The 26,980-nt window shown below is 32.7% G+C and overlaps 4 protein-coding genes across 9 annotated transcripts; 2 read left to right on the top strand and 2 right to left on the bottom strand.

Moving 5' to 3' along the window:
* Positions 1 to 326: 326 nt before the first annotated feature.
* Positions 327 to 2,418, bottom strand: LOC108334394 (protein kinase PINOID 2). Its single transcript, XM_017570218.2, has 2 exons — positions 1,773 to 2,418; positions 327 to 1,390 (listed from the first exon to the last, which is right to left on the bottom strand). Exons 1-2 carry the CDS (start codon positions 2,372 to 2,374, stop codon positions 535 to 537), a joined length of 1,458 nt encoding a protein of 485 aa, XP_017425707.1. The 5' UTR covers positions 2,375 to 2,418; the 3' UTR covers positions 327 to 534.
* Positions 2,419 to 13,560: 11,142 nt separating this feature from the next.
* On the top strand, positions 13,561 to 16,949 carry LOC108323508 (uncharacterized). The gene is made up of 3 exons (XM_017555990.2): positions 13,561 to 15,633; positions 15,889 to 15,979; positions 16,427 to 16,949. Exons 1-3 carry the CDS (start codon positions 13,585 to 13,587, stop codon positions 16,615 to 16,617), a joined length of 2,331 nt encoding a protein of 776 aa, XP_017411479.1. The 5' UTR covers positions 13,561 to 13,584; the 3' UTR covers positions 16,618 to 16,949.
* Positions 16,950 to 19,109: 2,160 nt separating this feature from the next.
* Positions 19,110 to 23,897, top strand: LOC108322276 (mediator of RNA polymerase II transcription subunit 17). Of its 6 annotated transcripts, XM_017554328.2 has the most exons (11): positions 19,110 to 19,222; positions 19,449 to 19,561; positions 20,115 to 20,214; positions 20,305 to 20,420; positions 20,590 to 20,788; positions 21,280 to 21,393; positions 21,641 to 21,726; positions 21,944 to 22,328; positions 22,449 to 22,919; positions 22,991 to 23,305; positions 23,381 to 23,897. In XM_017554328.2, the coding sequence occupies exons 4-11, from the start codon at positions 20,329 to 20,331 to the stop codon at positions 23,705 to 23,707; spliced, it is 1,989 nt and encodes a 662-aa protein (XP_017409817.1). In that variant the 5' UTR covers positions 19,110 to 19,222; positions 19,449 to 19,561; positions 20,115 to 20,214; positions 20,305 to 20,328; the 3' UTR covers positions 23,708 to 23,897. The 6 variants fall into 6 exon arrangements, with proteins under 6 accessions (XP_017409817.1, XP_017409793.1, XP_017409800.1 ...); XM_017554304.2 differs by having other exon boundaries at positions 20,115 to 20,420; XM_017554311.2 differs by having other exon boundaries at positions 19,131 to 19,281; positions 20,115 to 20,420.
* A 480-nt stretch (positions 23,898 to 24,377) lies between these two features.
* LOC108335956 (uncharacterized) lies at positions 24,378 to 26,659 on the bottom strand. Its single transcript, XM_017572197.2, has 4 exons — positions 26,113 to 26,659; positions 25,818 to 26,032; positions 25,583 to 25,731; positions 24,378 to 24,820 (listed from the first exon to the last, which is right to left on the bottom strand). The coding sequence occupies exons 1-4, from the start codon at positions 26,135 to 26,137 to the stop codon at positions 24,778 to 24,780; spliced, it is 432 nt and encodes a 143-aa protein (XP_017427686.1). The 5' UTR covers positions 26,138 to 26,659; the 3' UTR covers positions 24,378 to 24,777.
* Between the last annotated feature and the right edge of the window lie 321 nt (positions 26,660 to 26,980).

Raw genomic sequence — 26,980 nt, 5'->3', positions numbered from 1 at the left:
CAATATTTTACCAAAAAACAATGACAAAAAATACGTTTTCTTTTTTCTTTCTTTTGTTCGTTCGGTGAAAAGGACATGTGAATGCGCAGATGTGAAAATAGCCATACGAGAAAAAGGTATACAATGTTATAAAGTATTGTTAGAATAAAGCGATTTTCATCTTTTTCTTCCCTGCAATTTTCTCATCAATGAGAAGTGTAATTATTGTCATCACATGACTTCTTAAGCTTTCATGAGAATCACATTAGGACAATTATGGGATCCCACTTTTTTTACACCTACAAATCCTCAACTACTGATAATTTTATTCGTAGAGACATATCAATATTATTATAATGAGAAATAAACTGCGAGTTCAATGCATAGTGCCTTGGTCATACATATACTACTTTTTCTAATTCTTTCTCTCATCGGTACATAGAAAAAAGAAAAAAAAAACAGAAAACAAGGGGAAAAGAGCCCTTAAATTCTTTAATGGCAAACACATATTTGCGGGAAATCCTATTTTTGCTAATCTATTTACATTTTTTGCCGTTAGAAGTATTCAAAATGATGAGTTCTAAGCTGATATGGCTGATCCCTGTCTGTTTTGCTTAGTTTTGGTAGCAAAACCCTACTACTCCTAATTTTGTTCATATCACTGGGGACTTCAGGAGGCCTAACTGATCTAATTAAGGCCCAATTTACACCCTTGAAGAACTCATGCCTTTTGATCTCAACAGAACCCATACAGCTTCCAATTCTCTTATTTGGATTCTTCACCAAGAGCTTGCTTATAAGGTCTTGAACTTTCACCATCTCTTCATAATCCTTGCTGCTGCTAACTGCGATTCTGGGGAAAGCCAATGGTTGCTTCAAAATGTTGACAAGAGTTTTTTCATTATTTTCACCTTTGAAGGGTGTTCTCCCGTATAACATCTCATACAAAAACACCCCAAACGTCCACCAGTCCACTGCACTCCCATGTCCTTGCCCCAAGATCACTTCTGGTGCCAAGTACTCGTGTGTCCCCACAAATGACTTCGACTTGGCATCAATAGGCTCAGCCACCAGCTCCGGATCAAGCTCTTCCACCTCAACATTTTCTCTTATAACTGTTGTCACTGTCGCTTTCTTCTTCTTGCTTGATGCCAAGAAACATGACAGCACAGGCTGCATGGGGGCAGTGCAGGCTGGCACTGATCTCTTTGTACTCTTGATACTGCGTTCCACTCTCGTCTTGCTCCTTAACAGCTTCGGCACAACGTCACATTTGAGTGAAAGATCAAAATCTGAAAGCATAATATGTCCATCCTCTCTCACAAGCACGTTCTCTGGCTTCAAATCCCTGTACACTATGCCCATCATGTGAAGATACTCTATTGCCAATAGCGTCTCAGCCGAATAAAACCTGTGTAGTGTTTTCCAAATTTACCCCGACGTTAGCACCTCATCAGAATTGATCATTCAACCATAAATCACTTCATAAGTCTTATATTAACTTTTAAAATATTACCATGTAAAATTGTTAGTGGTTGATTACTCTGATATAATTACTTATTTTTCAAATGCAATATTAAAAAGTTGATAAAAGAATAAACACCGTTCTCTAAAAATAAGTTGAAACTTTCTTAAAGGAGAGAAGGTATAAGGCTTGGGATTCTCTACACTTGAATTAAAAAGCATGATTAAGTAGAGAGGGTCGGATCAGTGATGAGTGAAGTAATAAAAAGTTTGTATCAGAAACATGATTAAAAAAGAGGGTAAGAAAGGAGATAAGAAAAAGTGCTTACTTAGTGGATGTAACAGAAAAGCGCTTCCCGGGCTGGCGTTGGCGTGCAGCGTACAAGTCGCCACCGGGGCAGAACTCCATGACCAAGCAAGAGTAATGAGAAGCGTCAAACTCAGTGTACAAAGTAGGCAAGAAGGGGTGATCAAGCATGGCGAGAATCTCCTTCTCCATCTCCGCCCTCTGCAGCTTCTTCCTTATCGCAAGTGCCTCTCTGTCCACCACCTTCATCGCATAAAAGCACTGCGGCAACCCCACCACGGGGTTCCTTATCTGGCAAAGGTACACGTTCCCGATGTCGCCGCTCCCCAGCCGCCGCATCAGGCGGAAGTGCTCCAGACCGACCTGCCCCTTGTCGCGACGGAGCCGCCGCATGACCTCCCATGCAGCATGGTTCGCCTTGTGGGGCCTCGCGTGCGGACTCTCCAGGGTGGAGGAGCACACGGAGACCGAGCTCCGGCGGCGGCGGCTGCCGAAGCTGAGGTTGGTCATCCAGCTCCGGCTGGATTCCGGCACGGTGATGGAGGAGGAGCTGCTGTCGTAGTCGGGTTCATCCCTACTCGGCGGTGTGGTGGTGATGGCGGTTACGGTGGTAGGAGCATTCATGGTTGGTGCAGGGTATCATAACATGTAGGTGTGAGAGTTTTTGAAAGTGTGTGGGTTTGTGATGAAGTGGGGTTTTTATATTGCTTATGTTGGCTTTGGTATGGTATCTTGCACATGCGAGAGCAAACAGTGACGTGGAGCAACGACCAATTAGGATTTTTTACAAATGTCACTTTTACTAAATTAATTGAATGACTTGTTAACTAAAACTTGCACCGAAACAATTAAAGCCAATATTTGAGCGACGAAAGTTACAGTATCTAAAAGTTGTCGATTTTGTGTTTATAAATTGAGAGAATGTATATAGAAATAGAAATGGAATCTTTTTTACTGAATGAGAGGGTGTAGGGCGGGAAGATTGATCCTAGGAAGAAAATATGTTAAAAGAGAACAGTGAAGATTCCTGAAATATTAATATTCTGTGTGATAGGCTATGTTTGGGAGTGAATGAATCCTTAGATTTGATGCGAGGAAGCATTGGATTAAAATTTGATGGTTGAGATATGAGATATTGTGTTTGGAAGGAGTGGTGGTAAGAAGGCATCAATTGTATGAAATGTGAGGAGCAAAAGGTGTCGCAACGAAGCTTTTGAAGAAGTTGTTTATGTTAGCTCAGGCACCAGGCCTTCTGCTGACGAACCCACTACCTTTTGTTCACCCTCTAAACTTATTTCCAAAACCATCTATTCTATTCTCTTTGCTTAAACTTTAATAAATTCTCACTTTTCTTTCTTCTATTAAAAAACTATATTATCTACTGTCGCATAACATTTTAATAACTCTATGCACCCTGTTATTTGTTTTAATATATATATATATATATATATATATATATATATATATATATATATATATATATATATATCAAGATTATCTCCGCATAATTTTCCTTCTAAAACTTCTCTTCATAATAACTCATTTCAACTTCACTTATATTCTAGGACATATTTTTAATTCAAATATACGTTCAAGTGTATTTTCATTAATTATATTTAATTACTAATATTTTTAAATATTTATATTTATTTTAAAAAAGTAATCATTTCATATACATACATTACGTTAAGTATGTATAAATTAATATATAATTATGTCGTATAAGAATTAATAAAGTTTTAAAAATTTCCTTAAATTTTCGAATCTTTAATAATTTTTTGTTAAAAATTATTATACTATTAAGTGTTTAAAAATTTTATATTTTTCAATTAAGTTTCTCTATTCAATTTTGTCATTAACTAGTTTGTTATAATTATTACCTTGTATAATGATTATGTATTTTCCATATAAAAAAAATAATATACTTCATTTTTAAGTATTTTATAAATATTATCTTATTACATTTGATACTAGTGTGATCCTAGTTTCGTTTTATATTATTATTATTATTATTGAATATTTTATGTTGAACTTATTATTTTAATCGTTACACTTATTATAATATTTATTTTAGTATTTTAAATTTAATATTTCAAGATATTGATGTATGATAGTTTATTTTGTTTTTAATTTTAAATACTTTTTTATATTATTCTTATTATTTTAAATTTATTACTCTTATTACTTATTTTAATCATTTTTAGCATGATACACCAAATTTTAAATATTACACAAATTAACACCCTAAAAATAGAATATTTAGTTAAGTTTATATTCTTTATACTTCATTTATTTATTTTTTCGAAATTTGTAAATATATAAATAAAATTGATCGTATAATATAGGTTGCATGAAAAAATAACAATACAAAATATGTAATCAAAATTTAATGAATTATAATTTTTCAAGAGTTTAAAATTAATTAAAAAATAATGTTATAAATAGTCTAAATAAGACCATTTTTCTGTCTCATCACTAATAATGGGAGGTTCAACATACACATACACATAGATATCCACACGGGTAAGATATTGTCCGCTTTGAACCCTCACAAATTTACTTTTGATACCACTCCAAAAAACCTCTTATCAATGAAGGTATTTTAAGTGTATATAAATCTATGTCGATATCTTATTTTATTGGATTTGGAACTTTGTTTATATCCATTTTCAGTATTAATGCATAATAAACTAATTATATATATATATACTAAAATTGTGTGAACAATTTCAATAGTTTTTAAATAAATTATCACACCTCGCTTTTATATTTAAGGCGTAATCCTATCTCATTCAAGATTTTTTTTAATTCACTTTGATTAATAGTATGCTTTGATTAGATGAAAGCTGAGAAATAAAAACAAATAATGTTTTTGAAATTTATAGTCAATAGTGACAAACATGTTATGTATAGAAACAGTTTTCATGTTATTGGAAACCAAGTTTTGGATTTATGAAAGTGGAAGCAATAATGCACAAGAAGACAGCATGAAGCACGGCGTTAAATGAGTATTTATTAATGAGCTAAGTATTATGATTAAATCATTGACATTATCATCGTAGGTAACGTGTGTTAACTTTTATTTTAATTTCTCTTTTGTTTTTAAAAATTAGAAGTTGCTTTAATAATTAGCTCTCAAAAAATTATGGTTTTTAGACTTTTGTTGATCAGAAAAAAAAAATACTCTTTTTTTTATTATGTTCTATGTGAGTTTTTTTAAAGCGAAGAAAAAAAGTTTAAAAGTTTAACTCAAACATTAGTTTAATATTGATAAAAAAAAACGTTAGTTTAAAATATATAAAATGCCTCTAACTTTAAATGTTTAACCCTTTGTTCAGTTGAATGAATTTGAAGGTGGAGGAGAGTGATTGAGTAGATTAGAGAAGATTTGAAGATAAATTTTTTTTGTTGTTTATTTGAGTGAATTTGGAGATAAGTGAGAGTAAATTTGAAAGTAATGTTTGTGAGAATTAGTGTAAGATTTGATTGATGTGACATATTAAAAAAATTTACTTCCAAATCCAAATCCATTCTCAGCTACCTCCAAATCCACTCAAATAAACAACAAAAAATTTATGTTCAAATTCATTCAATTACTCTCTTCCAAATTCATTCAAGTGAACAAAACCTAAAGTCTAAATAATTAATTGGAAACAGCAATCAGGCTTAACTTCCACGTCTCCACGTATGAATGTTTCGGACATTGGATACACACATTTTGAAATGCTAAAATTGCAATATATGAATCAAAATTTTAAATCAAAATGCATCTGTAAGCGTCCAGTAATTATCTTTTACAATAATTAAGAATATAAAATTATCAATTAGTACATTTAGAAATTAACAGGTAAAAATAAATAAATATTAAATTACGAATTGTACGAATCACAGATGAAAATTTATATTGTAGGTAATGAAGTTTTACTCGTGACCCAATATTCATCTTTTGGTTTTGTTATTATTGTTGCCTTTCATATCCGTTTCTTGGGACAAAATGGCAAGGCTTTGTATAAAAATGGAATTATTATTGAAATTTAAAAAATTCAATGAATTAAATTTTTATATAAAAACTAGTAACATTTGCAATTTATAAACAAACTCAATCTTAAATGCTGTCCCCTTTCGGAGGCCAAAAATAGTTAATTAAAGGAAAGTTTGTGATGCATAGATGATTGCAAATTAATAGATTATAAGATGAATCCAAGACAATAATATTTCTTCTTCTTTTTTTCTTTTATCACCGTTTAATAATAACGATAATAGAAAAAAACATCTTAAAGGTAGATGGTCAAAAGCATCCTCTCTTTGTGTTAAAGCTTGTGCAACCGCAAATCAAGAACATTTTATTTCTTTTAGTTTTCTTTTCTGCTAACAAAGCAGAAAGTTGAAGCAGCATGCAGACGACATCGTAAACTCTGCCATGGATGCTTCTTTTTGTCTGATCAACTGATTACTTGAACTCTTGTTTAAGGATATATCATATATATATATATATATATATATATATATATATATATATATATATATATATATATATATATATATGCATTATTTCGTATTAACTAACCAATGTTATGTCATGTGATAGAAATTAAAGAAAAAGAAACACAGAAGATCAAACAAAATTCACTGAACAAAACACAGCAATAAATTGTCACCTATTACTCCCTGCGACGAAATCATTGCAGAAGAGTGAGAATGCACGAAGAACCCGTGCTGCGAATTGAATTCACCACCCCAATTTGAAATTGGATGGGAAGAGAACAAGTAACATTAATATTTTTGGCTTAAGTGTGCCCGTATTATTAATGTATGTAATTATTAATCATACGGTACAGTGTATAGTATAGTACAGCATACTGATCTTAATTTATGGTATCCTTGGGATGCATGTGAAGCAATATTACCTTTGCAGGAGTGTGGGTTGGCCACTCACTTTGGTCCACACCCGCGCCCACCTCACAAATACGAAATATCGTATATACATACTTTGGAAAAAGTGGCACTGCAACCATTACTACGACTCAATGATGTCATCTTAATCATGATTCTTAGAAATGGTCATGCTCTAGCTCTAGGATTTGATTTTGAATTGAACCTGTTTTGATGAAACATTCGTGCATGACAATCTGATATTGTTTCATAATGTAACAAGTTTATCACTTCAAGTGAAAACTATGATATGGTCCATCTTACATGCTCGTGTTTGCATTGCATTATTATCTTCGTAAATCCCACTTCATTGCATTTTTGCAAAGGCACGAATGCACTATCATGTACCTCACTTTTCAAACTTTATACATCAGTCAATAAAGGCTTATCCCCCATCTTTCTTTCTCAAAGTAGTCTGACTGTTTGTCACGTATCCATTTCATTATCTTGATCCTGTGGACCCTCAAACGGTCATTTTTCCTTTTCCCTATTAAGTTAATAATTATGCATGAATCACAAGAACAACAAAACAAATTCAAGCCCGATTTAATCGTACAAAAAATGCCACGATATGGGTTGATTACGACCGAATTGGATGTATGCATATGCTGGCATGTGTATGTCAAACCAGGTCTTGTTTCTCGTTTGATGGCATTGTGTCATATGTGATTCTACAGAATTCCTTTTGAATTGTTGCTTATTGCTGTTCATGTAAGGCAATAGTTCTAATCATTCTAGTGTGTCTAACTGTGTATCAGCAAGTACATTAATAAATTCTTGTTTTTTTTTGTTTTTCATTTCTCTCCTTTTTATCTGCAAGATCTTGTCGCGTACACTTTTGGTCACAATTCTGGTAGCAACCCAGCATAAATTGCAGTCAAACAGAGAGGCAAACATATAGGAAGACTCGAAGCTCCATCACTTGCTCCATAACATTCTTCTCCCCAGACCTTCAAAAAGTAGCATCAGCTATCCTCCAACGACCTACCTTTATGGTGTCTACTTGTTTGCATGAAGGAAAACACAACCCACAAAGAATTGGGATAGAAAAAAAGGTAAAAACTTTGAAATAAGTAAAAGAAAAGAAAAGCTAAACTGATAAAATTACTGATTACTATACCAGTTTAATCAGTGATTCCGAGTTTAAACTCACTAGGAGTTTATCCTTATAATCACGTCATTTTCATTCGCAATACTTAAATTTCAAATTTTGCTTAAGGAGAATGCGTAGTAACTAACAGTCAGACTCAAGTTATGTTAAAACTTAAAGCAAAGTCTTGTTGTTTATAGTAATCCAAGTTAATTTGACTATGGTTAATTCTGATAAACGTTGGTAGCAGGATATTGAAGGGGATAATGTATGGAGCCCACTTATTAGGATGGCATAAAAGGAAAGGAGCAGGAAAGTCGAAATGAGAGTCGATTTACTTTTTTAAGAGATATGAGGGAGCCAGGATTAATGGTGTAAGATCTGAAGTGGGGTTTGTTGTTGAGTTCTACATAGAAACCTGCCACTCACACACTGAGTCTCAGAAATATTGATAATGATTTGACAGATTGTGTTAGATTTAACGACATGAAATGGTGAGAGGATAACTGCAAACGAAGAGGACGCAGAAACAACCAACTTTAACATCTCTGAGAGGCAGCAGAGTAGTCAGAGTTCCATTCCTTTAATAATTTGGTGCATACACTGAACAAAGCGTGGCCAATCTGTCAACCGTGCAATGTGATGAATCATATATACCAGAATGAATATAAAGGAGAAGAAGAAGAAGAATAGCAGAAGTGAAATTGAGAATCAGGACCTAAAATTAAGCATTAAAAAATTGTGAAAGCATATAAAATATTGGGAAGCATGAATTTCAGTGAAAAGTGGAGCAAGTGTAGAAGGACACGTACGGATGCATATAGCGGGAAAACAGCAGTGGCAATCTTATAAGATCTTCATTTGTTGTTGTCTGGGACATGTCATAATGGGCACGCCAGCTTCTGCTCATGGGTTCCAAACCAAACTAATACTATATCTATTTTTATTTCCTCTTTTATGCATGTGAGTTTGAGTTTAAAGCTATATAAAGGGATTATGGATCATACAATAAACTATATAGTTTCGGTTTAAATATGTTTCTTAAAACCCCCAAATAAACAATAGCATTTAAAATAATTCTACAAATTAATTTATACATATTTTGCTTTTGTTTGTGTGTAAATAGATGGCATATAATATGCATCCACTTAACCATAAACGAAGGCATATCATGCCTTCAGGACATACTTGATTATTTTTCATATGATAACTCCACTTATATCTTGAAGTATATAATCAATTATAGGTATCTCTTCTCACATTATTAATAAATGTAATTAACGGATTCCAACAATTATAATTACATCATTTTTTTCTCATTTAATTTCAATCTAAAGATTTAATTGACCCCTGATCTCATGTTAAAAAGTAACTTTAATCTTAACTCAATTTTATAAAATTCATTAATAAAATAAAATTTGCCTGACTTATTTATATATTATAAATTCAACTTATTTATAATTGATATAAAACATTCAATAATGCACAAATTAATTATATTAAACACATTCAATCGTTGTCCTAATTCATGCACACTCTACCAATACATGGATAGAAAGCAAAATGATCATTATTTCAATTATGTTTTGATTGAGGAGTGGATGAATTTAATAAGGAAATCAAGAGTAGATTAATTGTGTTGTTGTTTGTATTAAGAGATAGATAGTATGATTTGAATAGATTTTAAATGAAAGTTTGCATATGATATGATAGATATGATAAATTAAAAAATATTTTAATAAATAAAAATAAATTGATTATCATTTTACCTTTAATCATAAATATGGTATAATTTTAAATGTAAATAATGAAAATGATATGAAAATTAAATTCAAATTCATATTACTTAATCCAATGAAGTAATAATTCTTTTAACACAAGTTCTCTCAATCATTTTCTTTTTCCCAAATATGAAACTGAAAGACTTTATCAATTCAGTACCACCAATACCTTTGGTACAAACTAATACTATTTAACTAAACAAGAAAAGCCAAGGAAAATGTTTTCATTTACGAGGTGACAATATTAATGATGAGAATCTCTCCAAAGCCTACTTCCTCAATTTGGATCGGTAGAAATAAATAAAATAGAAAAAACTATATTAGTTCTATAATTTGATTCCCCCATTTCTTTAGTCAATTTTGTCATCCCAAAATTATCTTTCATTGGTAGTAGTAGAAAGTAACTGTCATTAATGATAAGTATGAAAAATATATTTTGAGACTTATTAATTAGTTCAAAATTTGTATTTATTCATGAAATAATATGTTTTCTCATAGAAAAAATTGTATTAGAAAGTAGGAAAGTGTGTAGTAAACTGTACAGGAATTTATAGATCAAAGTGGAGTGCTGTCAGGTGTTTCTCGCTAAGCCAACATTAAATCGCTCAGCTAAAAATATGATTATTCGCTCAGCGCACTAAAACAATTCGCTGAGCGAATTATGGACAGTTAAAGAATATGCAGTTGATTATTCGCTCAGTGCATGATAGTTGTGCGCTGAGCGAATTAATTAAATCAGAATTGACTTTTTAAGTTCGAGACAAACAGAAAGAAAAGAGTAGAGAAGTTCTGGACATAGGAAAGAAAAGAAAACATCTCAAGAACTTCAGCAGCCCACTTCAAAGCATCAAGACACCATTGTTGCAAGAGATTGCTTCAAATGTGTACGTTATAGATGACTAGGAGTAGTTAAATTTTTCTTTCGTTGGAATTGGATGTAACGAACTCACTCTGATGTAATTTTCCTGTTCAATATATAATTGTTCGTTCATATGCTCTTTCTTGAATTTACTATCATTGTATGAAAACATAATGTTATTTGAATGTTTCCGATTACTGGAAAGTAACTTTGAACATGGACATAGATAGAACACTTAAGTGATTTGGGATCTAAGGATAGACTCAATAACTTGATCATTCTTAGCATCGGACTTAATGCAAATTATATGTTAAATTGACTAAGAGATTAACAGTTTGATATATTAATTTAGAACTAGTTGCTAAGGGATTATGACTAGTATGTCTTGATGTGAATGTTTGAATGAAATAATGAAATATAGAATCCTTGCACACCAACTGTTTGATAAAATACCAAAAAGAGTTTCTTGTGTTGTTTTATGCATTTTGATGTCTAATTGAGTTATAAAAGGAAGAATTGTCATGTGTTACACAAGTCATTTGGGAGAATGATACTCTGAACTTACTCTATATTACTTGGAATGATTTGATATATTTGCCAAAAAGTTATTAATTAAATTAATTAATTACATATTATTTAAAAAAATAAGTTAATTTCATTGAGATGAGTTTAGGGTGTAGGAATTTTCAATAATATATTAGGATTAATCTATGAGTATGAATGAAGTTGATAACTTTAATTATTTTAAAGAGAATATGCAATATTAATATAACATGGAAATCAATATTTATATATTGACAAAAATTTTAATCCAAAATTTTAAGATAATAAATTTTTATGTCTTCGTTCTTGTATTCAACTTTCTTATTTATTTAATGTGATACTTGATTTATACTTATATTCTAACTTTAAAAATAAATTAACTAAAAGAAAAAAATCTTTAAAAGAAATAAGACACCTAATAAAAGAGAAGAGTGTATATAGTATAAGATGAAGATAACATGTAAATGACAAAAAAAAAAAATAACTAATATTGCATAAAACTTAGAAAGTATCCCTAAAGGCAAACAAACAAATCTTTCAAAAATCAAAACTTTAAAAAGGGAGAGGGCAGTATTCTTCTTCAAACGTTCTCTTGTAAACCGAGAAAAAAAAATTATAATATAACCAAATATCATACATTAATTAAAGTTATAGTATTTTAGAAAAATATCATGATGCAAAATAAAAATACCCATCTTCTTTTAATAAAAAAGTGTTTTCCTTTATAATAGTGAAATTTATTTTATTTTATTATATTGTTTACCGTCATTTTTCTTTCTCTCCAATTTAAATGAAACGGGATAAAAATTATGTTCTCTTCCCTCAGTCCAAACTTAAAATTTGAGTTAAATGAGCTGAAAAACTAAATTATTTTGTAGTTGGTAAATTGCTCCATCACTAAATACTGGTTCAGGCATCCCAGACACACCTTTTGGAGGCATAATAGACCGTACATTTTGTGCATCACTCATTTTTTCTTTATTTTCCAAGCCTTGTGAATTCTAATCACAAACATTGTAGCAACCACAAGGTTCCATGATTCAGTGAGTTATCAGTCTCATAAAATGCTACACCATCTTATTGCTCATAATCTCATTGAAAAAGGACACCAAAATTTAATATATAATGTACAGAGATAAAAGACCATGCTTTACGTATTTAAGGGACTTGTAAAAATATGAAATTATTTTTGGAAGCCATGAAATTAAAGTACATCTTAAATTGTCGTTGATGTTGTTTGTGTAGAGATGAGTGTGCTTTTTCTTAGAAGTATCACTGTACCTACCAAAGTGTGAGAAATGCTTTAATATAAAATTTGTGTTAACATTATTTTGTCTCTGGAACTGTGATTGCTCACAAGAGGATAAGAAATACTTTAATATAAAAATTCTCAAAGTTTTGTTCACGGAATTATGAAATCACAAAGGTATGAGACACACACTTGTGCAAAGAATAAATTAAAGATCACTTATCACTTAAATATAAATGAACTTACACAAGTATAAGAGACATGGCCTGATATGCATTAAAAGTTCATTTACAAAAGTTGTGACTATTCCTATAAAAATGTAAAGGTGAGTTCATATAGAAGATACAAATTGTTATTGTTATATGCAACTAGTTTTTTGCGACCTTGAGGATTGTTACCACTATAATATCATTGTTATTCCTATGGTACTTTTTGTGATATATTTTAACACATTAACTTTTTATGACAATAAATTATTAGTGTTTTCTGTACTTCAACATACTATTTTGCAATTTTGGCTTTCGTGAGCTTTATTTAGATAATGATTTTAATATTAATTATATTGTTGATTGTGTTGAATTTGGTAATGTCTAAGCAATGGTCTTGATATTAATTGTACCTGCCAATTTTTCATTCGTTAAGCTATCACATCCATTATTAATTGTTTTCAAAACTGAACCATATATTTTATTGTATTTTGACATGATATTTTGAACAAGATTTAATGGTATAATGGTTTCAATTTTCTCTTTTCCTACTTTAATTTAACTTTTCAGTTCTTGTTGTAAGCAATACTTACAAGTCTGGTTATAAGCAACACTTATAACTTATCCTGCAACAGGTGTACTTCCTTTTTCCTTAATCCCTTGATGATTAGGTAGACTATCTGTAGACCTTTGCTTGTCTTTGTTTTCTTCTCAAAACTCATAAGTATGCCTAAGAAACTCGCCCATCACAACCAACTTATCTTTGAATGACGCAAAAACACAAAGAAAACAGAAGAAAGAATGATAGAATGTTGGATTTCAAAGGTGAACAACAACCAACGAATGAAAGCAACGAGATACAAATAGTGACTGAAAAGAAAGATTTGGAACAAAGCTCATCCTACGTTGTGCGAAAACAAAACTCAAAAACTTGAAAGGAAGATGCATCATGTCATTAAAATTGTGCATTTTCCAATTTTTATTTCAGCACAATAATAATTAAATAATAAATCAGTAAAAAAAAATTACACGTCAAAATGTTACAAAAAAAACTGTTAAGATATGGTTTCACTTACTGAAAATAGACACTGTTCATGTTGTCCATATAATACGACTACGTTTCAAGTTGTAGTTTTTTTTACTTTGCTGAGGCACGTAACGACATGTCGTTTTGATGTTTTCAACATATCTCTGTCGCTGCAGCAGAGTAGCACTGCACGTACTCTACAGCGGTGAAATTGAAGAAAAACGCTTCTTCGATGAAATAATGAAATTCGTAATTGCGAAGAATCCCGTTAATCTTCTCAACTCTCACAGTTCGCTTGTTCCCTTTGGTGTTCCTTCCGTTGAGCGTACTTTTCTTCACAGTTCGAGGGAGAAATGGACGCGCGGCTCCAAGCCCCTCATGTTTTCGTTTTCTTCCTTGAGAGCTCGGTGCGCTTCTTCTTCTTGTTCCTCGAATATGTACGGAGGTTGGGACGATCTAGGCAGTTCAGACGCGCCTGGTGAGTCCTACGCCTTGCGCAATTTTCTCGTTTCTGTTGGAATCGATGATAGGAAGAACGTTTTCGTGTTCTTCTTGGGCCTCGTTTGTGCGATGGCGATTTCTAGGGTTAAGGTTTCTTCTATTGTCGTTCTTCCTGCTTCCGCGTTGGTTTTTGCTGTTGGTTTCACGGTAGGGTTTCTCCGAAACGGAGCGTTCGGCGAAGTGAGGGCGAGTGGGAGTAAGAGGAGGGAAAAGGAGGACAATTCGAATTCTAAGCTGTCTTCAGAAAAATTGCGGAGTTTGGTGGAATTTTTTGACGAGCTTGATCTTGTGGTCAATAACTTGAAGAGTGAAGTAGTAAGTGCTATTAGGAATAATAAGATTCGGGTGGATGATTTTTATGGCTATCTTGTAGTTACAGATAAGATTAAAATTTCACTTAAGAATGCTAGGAGTGTACTTGGGGATTTGATTGACAATGAAGAGAACTCTGGTGGTGTTTTGGTTGAGAACCATAAGAGTGGTAAAAGAAAGAAACAAGTTGGAGAAGGTGGGTACCAGATGTTGCAGGCTTTTAGCAGTTTGTTTGGGGAAAATTTGTTTAGTTCCAATTCGACCAAAGTCAGGGAAAATGTTAAGCAAGAGGCAGTGCATAGAACATTGGATGAAACTAGAGGAAATGGTACAGTGCCTGTTGTAGAAGACAGGGCTTTGAATTTTGTTGATGAACATAAGGGAAATCGTGAGTTGGATTTGGATCCTACTCAAAGCTCGTCTACTAACTCTGTTTTGGATATGAACAAAAGTGGAAGAATAAGAACTACTCCCGAGGGAGACACTTTTGGCTTAGGGGACATACGGAGAAGCAAAAATAAATTCTTTGACGATAAAGAGCATAGTTACCGGAACAAAGGAATGAGGTTCACAAATAATCGCAGCTTCTCTTTGAAGATGGATTCCAGCAGCATAACAGACATGTGGGAATCCCATGACAATCTGCTTGACTCTGAGAGCTTTAAAGTCAGAACGAAACGCATGGAAAGTGAGTCCTCTTTTACGCGTGAGCAGCTTCTCAACCAAGATCAAAAGACTTTCAGGTCTTCTCGTAACTTGAGGGAGGATGGTTCTGACAGGTCTCAATATAAAGATGATACAGTGAATTACGATGATCGTCACCACCATGTAGATGATTTGTCTGCACACGAGGACGAATTCAATACCACTTCATCTCCAAAGATTTCAGATGATATCATGTTCGATAGGTATCTTGATGAAGCAACAGATCTTTTAAAACAAGCAAAAGAGTTTATAAAAGTTAGGCAGGATGAAGAGCAAGCTGAAATCATGCTTTACAGGTCTGCAAACATACTATCCAAAGCTGTGGACTTGAAGCCCATGAGTTTGTTGGCTGTAGGCCAGTTAGGAAACACTTACCTTCTTCATGGAGAATTAAAGTTGAAGATTACTCGAGAATTGAGAAGTCTTCTTTCTGGCAGCATCCAACCATCTTCTGGAAAACATAGTAGAATATTGAAGGGTCTGAGGAATAAAATCACTAGCGAAGAAGATATTGCATCATTTCTTATCGATGTTTGTGAAGAGTGTGAAGAGCTACTAGTTCAGGCAGGCAGAAAGTATAGGCTGGCGTTGTCAATTGATGCTAATGATGTGAGAGCCCTTTATAATTGGGGTCTTGCTCTTTCTTTCCGAGGCCAATTGATAGCAGACATTGGTCCGGTATGCATTATTCTTGACATCATTAAATTACCTTTTCAGTTCCTCAATTTGTTAGGGTGTTTTTGTTGCTCATTAGAATACATGTTAGAATGCTGCTAAATTGATTCTCAAATTGGTAATTTGTTTAACTTAATACTAAAGCTTTTGTGACTTTAATGTTTCCTTGACATGAATTCTTCTTCCATTTTGCTAATGCATACCTTTGCTGTAAGTTCTGTTTCCAAATCAAATTTAATTTATCTTCAAACATCACAGGGTGCTGCATTTGAGGCTGAAAGAGTATTCCTGGCTGCAATTGACAAGTTCGATGCTATGCTGTTAAAAGGAAATGTTTATGCGCCAGATGGTATTATGTCTATTAATTTCTGAACTTACATTTTGTGATTTTCACGCACAGGTGCAACTAGAGAATACTATGTTCACAGATTCTCCACAAATTATATAGCCTTCTATGGACTGTTAAGGTCAAAAGCGTGAATCTAGCTCAATAATAATTTCATAAAAAATCTATGTTGGAAAAACGGCATTAAGAATAGGAAATTATATTTTTATGACATACACATGCACTACAGCCTGAGATACGCGAGAGTTTAACACAGACTCCACGCTAATTGCTTGATATGTTTGATGACAATGTGATCGTGGAAATTTTTAAACCTGAAAAAGTTATCTCCGGGATACCAACACTTCTGCATTGATCTCATCAATTTTTCCCTTTCATTTATCTTTTTTTAAATGTTTCCAAGGTCCTCTTGTTATTGAAAAGAAGTTTTGCTAACCTGTTGAATTGCAGCTTTGTTTAGATGGGGTGTCGCATTGCAGCAGCGATCTCGATTAAGGCCAGGAAGTAGTAAAGAGAAGGTGAAGTTACTACAGCAGGCTAAAAGGCTATATGAAGATGCCCTACATATGGACACCAATAACATGCAAGTGAAAGATGCCTTATCCTCGTGTGTCACTGAGCTTAATTATCGACAGTTTTAGCCAATTCACGAAAGAGTTGCCCAGAAGAATAATTTTGCTTTCAATCCTTGTTTCCAATTATTTTATATCTGCCTGACTTGGATCCACCACCAGAAACAGGTATATTGGCATAAGTGTCATTGAACACAAAATGCTATGGTTCCAGGGTCGTCGTCGTCTCTGTATTGACTCTCCCTAGAACCAGATAAAGATAGCACGCATAGTAACAGTTATAATAAGGATAGAATGGAATCATTTTATTTATGCACAATCTTGGACATACAGGGTTCACTAATTGTTTTTGATTATCAATCTTCTCAAAACATGGTGATAGCATGATTTGAAAGGCTCCACCAGTTTTATTTCACAAGGCTACAACGTGATGCTCCTACTGCTTCGTTACCAAGATTAATATTTCAAGGAAAATGCTAAATTTCATCATCAGGAAATGCATGTTAGACTATATATATATATATATATATATATATATATATATATATATATATGTGTGTGTGTGTGTGTGTGTGTGTGTGTGTGTGTGTGTGTGTGTGTGTGTGTGTGTGTGTGTGTGTGTATGTATATGTGTGTGTGTATGGGTGTGTGTTGAACTTTCCTTGTTAATCCATTAGTTTGCTAAAGTAAATTCAAGTGTTTGAATGTTTATTAGTTAGTATTTAAAATTCATTAATAGTATCTTAAAATGGACTATATGTATGGGACTATAAGAGACAATGTCATAATTGAGACTTCAAATCAAATAGTAAAAGATATTCAATAGTATATTTAAGTATTTTGCATTTCACTTAATTACTAGATTTTAAGAATGGCTCTAAATTATAAATGAACTTGAATATTATTCTTTTCATTTGTATTTGATCATACTTTTATTTTTTTTCATCTCTGTGGTTATTTTCCTTATAAATATTTTAAGCCCGATTCTTGTAAGGAGTGAATTGTGATTAGAGTTATTTAGTTTTAGAATTAAATTTGCTGGTAAAATATCTTGTTTGGAAAGTTTTTCAGTAAAACTGTTTTTTTTTTAAATGAGTAAGTATTGAAGACTTACTAGACTTAATCAAGTATTGGAATAGTTTAGATACTATATATGAAGTCGTAGATTATTGTAAAAAAATATGGATAAATCTTTGAGGATATGCATAGATTTGATTTTTTTTTCTCTCATGTCAATATTGTTTGTACTCTTAAAATAATGTATCTATAAATTGTTTATCTTTACCCTCTGGATGATAAGTATTAAGTATTTGTGATTAATTATACAATCAACTATATGTATTATGGAAAGGGGCTTTGATAAAAATTCATCCAATATCCATTAAGTATTACAAATAGCTAAAATTTTCAAAAATCATTTTGTTTATTTATTATTCATTTAGGGTGTTGCTCCTTCCACCACCACACTTTTCTTCCTCCACCTCTCCTTTACTATTTTGCTCCTCAGTAAAATTTTATTTTTAGGATTTTTATTTTTAGGTAGAGGAAGTATACAGTGGTGATGGAAGGAGCAACGCCCATTCATTTATTGTCTTCTATTGTATTATTTGCTGAAAGAACATTTGGATGACATATTTATTAAGATAAGAAGACAAAAAGAATATTTTTAAAATTGAGAATACATAGAAAAAAAAACATTTCAGAGGAAATAACAAGAAAAAAAACCCTTTAATATTGTAGAATTACTCAAATCTTTATATAAAAAAGTAATATTAATATTTCTTGTACTCATATTAAACACTATAAAATCAATCGAGAGATTTTTCTGAGATATATTGTACATATCATTACCACTCAACTTAACTAAAAAAGTAATCTTAACCAACCAAATGTACACAAACTTTATTCCTATTCACTTTTATCATCTTTTTAATGCATTTATTTTTCATAATTTTTTCAGGCGATGAATTGAACTTGGTTCAGAAATTGTGAATACTTTCCACATATTAAATTGTTCATATAATAATATTTTTACTTATTTATTTTGTATAATATAACAAAATAAATTATTTTTTATATTTAATCATTTTCAATTTTGATCATGTATAATTTAAGAATAGTTATAATATCATCTAAACTGTTTTTTTAAATGATGTTTAGCTGAACTAATGATCAATCTGAGGTGAAAACTTTAAGACCATGATTAATGATGTGTATAAAACAATATAATTTACACATTAATTTCTTATAAAAAGAATAAAAATGATGAAAAACTTATTTATGAATTATTGATTTATTTTAAATTTAGTAACTGTGTCATATTTTTTTTTAAAAAAATTAAATGTTTTTCTGTAACTGAAATTTTTTAGCAATGTCAATTGTACCAGTTAGATCAAGTATTATTTTTAGGGCATGCACAGTGTGAAAGACAAATTGTTTTAAAATTTTAAAAATCAAAACTAGATTCAGATGAAATTTAAAAAAAAAAGCATGAAAGTATAATTTAGAAAAATAAATAAATAAATAAATAAAATATCATCTGAATAATATATTAGCACAACATTTTTTTATAAATTTGATGTCTGCAAAATATATTTTATATAGCTGCACCGTGGTTTCCCCCTCTCGCTACAGGACCCAGCTCTGCAAACTGAATCAGTTGGCGCCCCAGAGTGTCTGTATTTTTGCTCATTAATTCTTCATTCCCATTCATCCGCTTCACTCCATTATTGGGTGAAGATTTGTGTTTCTGTTGTTTCTTTTTCTTATGATTTTTGACGTTTATTTTGGATTCTGAATTGTGTTTCTTTTTAGGGATTGTAATTCTGTTGTTGGGGATTTTGTTTCTTTGTGTTTGTGTTTTTTGAATTATAGATATTTTCTTTTTCGTGTTTGAGCAGACTCCGTTAAAGGAGTGGTGATGTGGGACTCGTGTAGCTCCAGGACTTGAATCTCATCAACTACCTCCTACAATCTCAAATATTCCATTTCTGTAGCAACTTATCTTTTCCAGGTAACTAAAACCCCTGATTTTTTCTTACCTAATCAATTGTCCTTGGGTCTTATTTCCCCTAACTCTTATCTTTTTAGACTGTTTGTCCAGATACTGATTAGTTTTACTTTGATGTTCAATTGTGTTTAATTTGTATATTATAAGTTTGAGTTATTTCACCTGCTCGCTATGTACTTCTTTTAAGTATTTCTTGTGTGCATTTTTATTTGTTATGTTGTCTCAACACAGCTGCACTGGAAGTATTTTTCCTGAATTTGATCGATTTATTGTTACTTATTCATATATGCACGCATTATTATGCTCATCTTGTGGTTTATTTTATTTATGATTAAACTAACTATGAGTCTGTGTGTATAGACTTTCTAATAAGCAGAGAAAAATAAGAAGAAAAAAAGAAATTCCTCTATAAACTAAAATAATTTGTGTACAAGTTAAAAGTAAAAAATGTTTAGAGAAATTATATAAGAGAGTGTTTACAGATTAGCTTATGCATAAACTCATTTTAACTTAAAAGAGAAACTAATTTCAATTTTCTTAATTTTCTCTCCTATAGGTGCATATGGGCAAACTCTTCTAGACGGGGCATGTGTATTACATCAACAAGGAATTAATTGTCTTGTTGGTTACTGTCTTCCGTGTATCTTGGAAGAGTAGTATGTAATTCATGCCGAGCTGTGCTTTGACTGTAAGTAATTTTTTACCATTGAGCCCACACTTTCACGCTACAGCATAAACAGTTGTAGGATTTGGTGGAGTTTTCTGAGAACATGGATGACATGGACTTGCAAATCTCCCTGGATAAACTACCAATCAAGCGGTTGGATTCCATTGAAGAAAATGGAATGGAACGATTCCCACCGTATGCTTTCCTCTTGATTCTCACTCCTTTTAAAGAGAAAACTATTTGCTAATGATGATGGCCTTTCAAATATTTACAAGAACAAGAACATTGGGCCCTATTTTTTTGTTTGCCTTTCTTCTCTGCAATTTCTCTCTTAATATGTGCTTGTCTATTTGTGTTATTGCAGAGATGTGGACTACGATGAGAAGCGACTCTCCCTAATAAGGAGAATTGACTTTGCTTGGGCCATTGAGAAGGACGAGGAGAAGAAGAAGCAGAAGAAGAGCTCCAAGGAGACCTCAACACCATGGCAATGGCAGAGCATGGTAGAGAATTTGCAATTGGCACATCAGGAGCTCTCTGTCATCATTGATCTTATCAATACCGTGAGTAGTGCATGTTGCCTTTTGCATTGAATAACTGATATTTATATGAAGTTTAATTTTCTCCTGGGCTTCTGTTTGAAACAATGCAGTAAGCTTGTAAGCTTGAGGGTATTTGGTTTTTGACACTGGTGAGAGATTGCTTCTAATGGAACTTGCTTTAGAAGAAAAGGCTTGTTTGTGGCTTTTAGGAAAGTGTGTTAGTTTCATTCTTAAAGGAATGGAATAAAGTGTTTGAGAACTTTTATAATTTCAACTGACAACGCTAGAGTAACTAATTATCATTGTTTCATCACGAGGCATCATCCTTATTTGGTCTTAATGGAATCACTCCTTTATAAGCATCTTTTGTGAATTTTGGATGGCATGTTTGTTTTGAATATTGATTAAGATTTTATTTTAGGGTCTTTTGGCATAGTTGTTTTTAGTGTGACTATGTAAGTTAGGAAGAGGCTGACAATACAAATATGTTTTGTTCAAATTATTGTGCTTAGGTGGAAGCAAATGATGCAGTAACAGTGGCTAGCATGACAAGACCAAAACTATTACCAAATGAAGCATTGTCTGATCTGGCTGTATCTGCAGCCACCAAGCTGCAATGTTACCGTGTAAATGTTCTTCTATCTTCTTTTTCTTGAAAGAAAAATTCTACTTTTTTTAATGTTTATTTTTATTGATAATAATAAGTCAAGATTAGTTCCTTTTTTACTGTAGCAAGCTTATTTACTTAATTAAAAAGAATACAACTCAACTCGTGGCTACTTTTGGGTCTCTTAAAACTTGTCTATGAGACAACTTGTTTAGTTTTCAATGATATGTTATGAAATATTTGAACAAGCTTTCTACCATGTGCAGCAAGTTGGAAAATATTTCAAGCAATCTGCCAAGGCTTTTGAACAACAGGTGGCTCGGGAAGCTAGGTTTTATGGTGCCCTTATCAGGTGAATTCCAATTCTTAACTTTTCACTTTAATATTCATTTATATGGGTTGATGTTTGCACGCATTTGAGACCATGTTTAGATACTAAATAACCCCGTTTTGTTTCTTCAAAAGCTGGTTCTTGCCTGTATCCATTTCACCAATGAATTAAAGAAACTCTCCTTTGGTTGTTTACTTAGCTTACATCATACCTATCACATGTCCTAACAAATGGACAGGTTGCAGCAAAATTGGAAGGTTAAACGGCAACGTCAGGCGGCTATTGTTCCAGGGAATGAAGGCTTCACCTTTGATCTCTTTGATAACTCATACGATCAAGCTTCTATTATCCGGTCATTGTCTATGTCCACTGTTCGAGTCAATCATGATGCTGCTGGAATGCTGGCGATAAATATGTCTCCTGATTTATGCCATTCTCTCCAATTTGGTTTTGTTGGTGCACAATCAGATGATATACTGAGGAATTTCAAACAAAACAAATCTCGCATCTCAGATGACCATAGTTTGGGTGAAACTGGCAAAGAGTACTCAACAGATGAAGAGTGTGTTAAGAAAACACATACACTCCTTCGTGAAGTACATGAAGCAATTTTCAATGAGCAGGTAACGAATTCTTTCATTATTATTATTATTGCTTTGCTGTATCTAGGCCAGTTTGTCCTATATTCTTACTTTGACCATTTCCTGTTGGTGGTTTGTTGCTTTGGACTCTTATTCTTTTAGGTGTTTGATTTAGTGAATCGAGAAGCATTTACCACAGTTACGGGTGTTAGTGTAACTGGAATACGGGAAAACTATTTACAATTAAGCTTAGGTCAAGGGACCTCTGTGTACTTAGCACTTGTGTCCAATGGTCAAGAACATTCCACTGTTGAAAATGAACTCACCAGTAATGCAGAAAATGCAATGTTACCACTAGAATCGTCTGATGGAATGAACCGCGAAGCCAAGCAGAATGCCCCGAAGAAAGGGCTGTTTTCTAATTCCATCTGCTATGAGATTTACATTCAGCAGATTTTTCATGAGCATATATTTGGAAAAGGTGGCGAAAAACCAATTTCCTCTGGGAATCGGTTGTCTGGGGTTCAGGCAAAGGAGACAAAAGATGGTGGATCCAATCTTCTTGGTCATTTTTTTATGTCTTTGTCGCACAGGATCTTTTCAACTAAAGTTCTTGTGGAGCTGGAAAACGTGGTATTACTCTTTTCAAAATTAAATTTAGCTGGTTGAAAAATAGACATTTGCTAAGTCTTTGATACCTGCAGGTATCCAAGGTCCCATATCTGCAGCTAATTACTAATCCCACGTGGCATTCTCGGGCTTCATCATGGACTCTGTACATGGAGGTGCCTCAGTCTATCCTTCGTGGTAGCCAAATTAAAACATCAGATTGTTTGGAGAAAAATGCTGTCAAGCGTCAGTTTTGGATTAAGGCGGTGGTAAATGACAATTGTATCAATGTTAAAGCGGAAGGTTCTCCAAATGTCGCAGGCCTGTTCAAGGGAAAAATTGAGGAAACCCACTCAATAAACAAATATAACTGCAACTTAGCTGATCTTCCAGTGATTATTCTGCAGCAGGTATGTAGCTGATTCACAATGGAGTCATACTTGTGATAATAAAAGTTGTTTATTTCTGCAATTGAAATCATGCAGGTTGCGAGCCAAATTATTAACTGGTTATATCAGGAAGCTCTGATGGTTGGGATAAAAGCAAATCGAGACTTCTTATGCTTATCTTTTGAGCTAGAACAGGGTGAAACACTGGGCCTGGTTGCAAGTGTTGATCCGGAAGATGTTGAAGGGTGTATATCTTGGTGGTTGGTCATGGAGGACAGTTTTGCCGAGGAGCAAAAGCTTCATATGAACATCACCGATGGTGCGTCGGAGTATAGGAAATTCCTAGGTCACTTGTCTCTTGATTTGTTATACGCAACACTCATCGACTTGGTAGGCTTGTGCAGTGGTGGCAGTGGCCAATGAAGTTGAATCAAATGTTATTCCTGCACTCTTCATGTCTAAGAACTAGGAGAGGACTCATGCGCAACCATTGTATATGTTTGTCATTTTAACTTTATTTATGTACACTACACCTCAACTAATTTGCTGTTGTCATATTTTTTTAGGGGGAAACAGCTATTTTGAGATTAAGAGAAAAATGTTCATCTTTTTATGTTTGAGTTTTTATTATTATTATTATTATTATTAGTCTGCAACCATGAGCTTTTTTTTTTAACTCACCTCTATTTATACATTTGATTTTTCAGATTTTAATGTGATGCCATAAGTGAAAATAGACTGAGCTATAGAATATTTTAAAGGAATACGGGAGTATAAAATTATAAATTCGCTATGAAAACAAAGTAAAGACAATACTATTCTTGGGGTATTGTGACTCTGAAATATGATATGGGAGGAATATCACTACTTACTTGATGATAGAGGTGTCCATGGATTAATTCAAATCTAATTTAGATCTAAATAATTAGATTGGAAATAAATTTATATTTATTATTTATATTTAAATATTTGATTGGATTTAAAATTGAAATCCATTTTTTAAAAAAAGATAATAGTTTTGATGTTTATATATCTGTTTGATATTGATTCTAAAACTAATACCTCTTCAAAGACTATTGTTCACTGCAACTTCATGTCCAAATCACAATCTGCACAAAAGACTACATCTCGATACTAGAAATTTTATTTTCTTACACAACTTAACCTGACATGATGTGTAAACAAAAAGCAACCCACTTCTGCAAGCTATAACAAAAACAAAAACATGAAAAATTATAATATACTTAAAAGTTATAATTGTAAGCTTGTGATGAGAGAGCCAGTATACAGGCAAATTAAGTTTAAAGCCCGTCAGCATCTCCAAGGAGCACCGCCAAGCCACAGAAAAGGTTGCGATGATTCCTCATTTTTGTAGGCCACGATTTATTATAGAACTCAAAATAATCTTTGATCAAGTCACTTGCTTAATCATCATCCATCACATAAAGGAACAAAATAAATCCAGCACTATCCATCTCAAAATCTCATAATAGTTAGTCATAGCCTTTTCCCAGACAGTTCAAACAACGCTGAACCCTGCAAAATTAAGAGGAAACATTAGGAAACTACAAATAGTCCAAAAAATCATAATTTATACCATTATATAAAAGGGTGTATTCACTTTCTGGAATAATTTTTTTTTTCAATTTTAATAAGAAAGTGTTTTTTAAATTAAAATAATTATATTACTAATTTCATCTTTAAGTGATTTTTTTATTTAACGATTTTTTAAATTTAATCATTTTCTAAAATAAAAAATGACTATCTATGATAAAAAAAATTACTAAAAAAATAAAAATTATTTATTTCATTATTTTGTGTTATCATGAAAAGCTGGTCAGAGCATATTTGTTGTGATTCTCATGATATATAATTATGATTCTAGATATGATTTAATAAAATACTAGTACGTGAAATATAATTATAATTCTAAATATGATTTAATAAAATACTAAGAGGGGAAGCTATCATTTAACAAACTAATAGTAACCAATTTGAAAAGAAATAAGGATTCTAACTCTGATAAAATTGATACAATGGATTACTCACCATTAACCATAAAAAAAATTGTGACCAAAAAAGAAAGACTAAGAAATGAGATTGGAAAAAAAAATTGAAGAACTTATTTTCGTTATATCTCTCACAATTTGATAATTCTCTCTAGATTTCATGTAATAGGATCTAGGAAAACTACAACTTACACATCTTACATTTTCTCTGCAAGCATACCCCATTTTCTAAATTCTCATCGAATATCGAACTAGGCATAAAATGAAGCAGAAGAAAGGGAAAGCAAACCTGTTTCCTTCGCAAGTAGGACAAACGCAGGGGTTAATTGCAATAGGGTCGAACATGGGCGACCAAGCTATGGTGGCATTCCCATTGCACAGTTTGCATATATAAAACCCCTTCCCTCTACAAGCCCTACACGGCAACGCAACTTTTTCCTACATATAAACCCACGAAACATGTTCCATTACATCTATTTCCAAAAAGGAATAGGATAAAGTAATGAAGTTGAACTTATTCTTACCCGTTTCTTCTCAGACGCAAAGCGAAGCAATTTAATGGTAACAGTGGAAGTCAAGTTGAGAGTGACTACTCCACCAAAGATAACTGCAGCCGTCCTAATCAAAGGCACCAGTGGCCTAGGGTTCATGTCTTCTCTTCCAATATCTTTACTTACTCCTTTTCTCACCCAAATTCTCAAACAACTGATCCGCACCACAACACACAAGTCACGAAGTACTGAAAATACACAGTTTATGGCAAGTAAATAATAATTGTCAATACAAAACGACTGTGTTTCGAGCCGGGGTTTGTTTTACTTTTCGATGAGGCACGTGACGACATGTCGTTTTGTTGTTTTCAACATCATCATCCTCTGTCGTTGCAGCAGAGTAGCACTGCACCTACTCTTCAACGGTGAAATTGAAGAAGAACGCTTCTTCGATGAAATAATGGAATTCGTAATTGCGAAGAAAACCGTTAATTTTCTGAACACTCAGGTTTCGATAGTTATCTTTGGCGTTCCTTCCGGTGCGCGCAATTCTTGTTCCTCGAATATGTGCGGAGATTGGGACGATTTGGGTAGTACAGACGCGGCTGGCGAGTCGTAGGCCTTGTGCAATTTTATCGTTTCTGTTGGAATGGATTATCAGAAGAACGTTTTCGCATTCCTCTTAGGCCTCTTTTGCGCGATTGGCATTTTTAGGGTTAGTATGCTTTCTTCTATTGTCGTTCTTTCCTGTTTCGGCGTTGGTTTTGCCGTTGGTATCACGGTAGGGACTTCCCCAAACGGAGAATTAGATGATGAGGCGAGGGAGAGTGAGAATAAGAGTGAGGACAAGGACGACCATTCGAAAGGCTAACATTTTTCATATTAAAGTCTAATTTCTAATTCTAATTTATAAATCAAAACTAGATTAAGATGAAAATTACGTTTTAGAAGGTGGAATACATTATTTACTTTCAGGTTCAAACTATATTTTTAATTACATAATTTGAAATATGTTTGTAAATTATATATTTTAAATTATATAATTCAAGAATGTATTCTAAATTATATAATTTAGGATACATTTTTGCGAAATATTGTGGTTGTACATTATTAAATACATTAATTTTTGTTATAATGTTTACTTATCTTATATTGACTTGGTTTGATTTTAATTTAGATAGGAGTGGTGTTTAGAG

This window comes from Vigna angularis, chromosome 1, assembly GCF_016808095.1.
Source record: "Vigna angularis cultivar LongXiaoDou No.4 chromosome 1, ASM1680809v1, whole genome shotgun sequence".
Taxonomy (NCBI): domain Eukaryota; kingdom Viridiplantae; phylum Streptophyta; class Magnoliopsida; order Fabales; family Fabaceae; genus Vigna; species Vigna angularis.
This window is presented reverse-complemented; position numbering and strand designations above follow the sequence as displayed.

Excerpts from the sequence above, each read along its gene's own strand:
- LOC108335956 (XM_017572197.2), bottom strand. The coding sequence starts at position 26,137 with ATGTCGTCACGTGCCTCATCGAAAA. Across the intron at positions 26,033-26,112 it reads GTCACGTGCCTCATCGAAAA|TACTTCGTGACTTGTGTGTT; the intron begins GTAAAACAAACC and ends GTGTATTTTCAG. Across the intron at positions 25,732-25,817 it reads TTGCGTCTGAGAAGAAACGG|GAAAAAGTTGCGTTGCCGTG; the intron begins GTAAGAATAAGT and ends GTTTATATGTAG.
- LOC108334394 (XM_017570218.2), bottom strand. The coding sequence starts at position 2,374 with ATGAATGCTCCTACCACCGTAACCGCCATCACCACCACACCGCCGAGT. Across the intron at positions 1,391-1,772 it reads TTTTCTGTTACATCCACTAA|GTTTTATTCGGCTGAGACGC; the intron begins GTAAGCACTTTT and ends AACACTACACAG.
- LOC108323508 (XM_017555990.2), top strand. The coding sequence starts at position 13,585 with ATGTTTTCAACATATCTCTGTCGCTGCAGCAGAGTAGCACTGCACGTA. Across the intron at positions 15,634-15,888 it reads TGATAGCAGACATTGGTCCG|GGTGCTGCATTTGAGGCTGA; the intron begins GTATGCATTATT and ends CAAACATCACAG. Across the intron at positions 15,980-16,426 it reads AAATGTTTATGCGCCAGATG|CTTTGTTTAGATGGGGTGTC; the intron begins GTATTATGTCTA and ends GTTGAATTGCAG.
- LOC108322276 (XM_017554328.2), top strand. The coding sequence starts at position 20,329 with ATGGATGACATGGACTTGCAAATCTCCCTGGATAAACTACCAATCAAG. Across the intron at positions 20,789-21,279 it reads TCATTGATCTTATCAATACC|GTGGAAGCAAATGATGCAGT; the intron begins GTGAGTAGTGCA and ends TATTGTGCTTAG. Across the intron at positions 22,329-22,448 it reads AAGCAATTTTCAATGAGCAG|GTGTTTGATTTAGTGAATCG; the intron begins GTAACGAATTCT and ends TTATTCTTTTAG.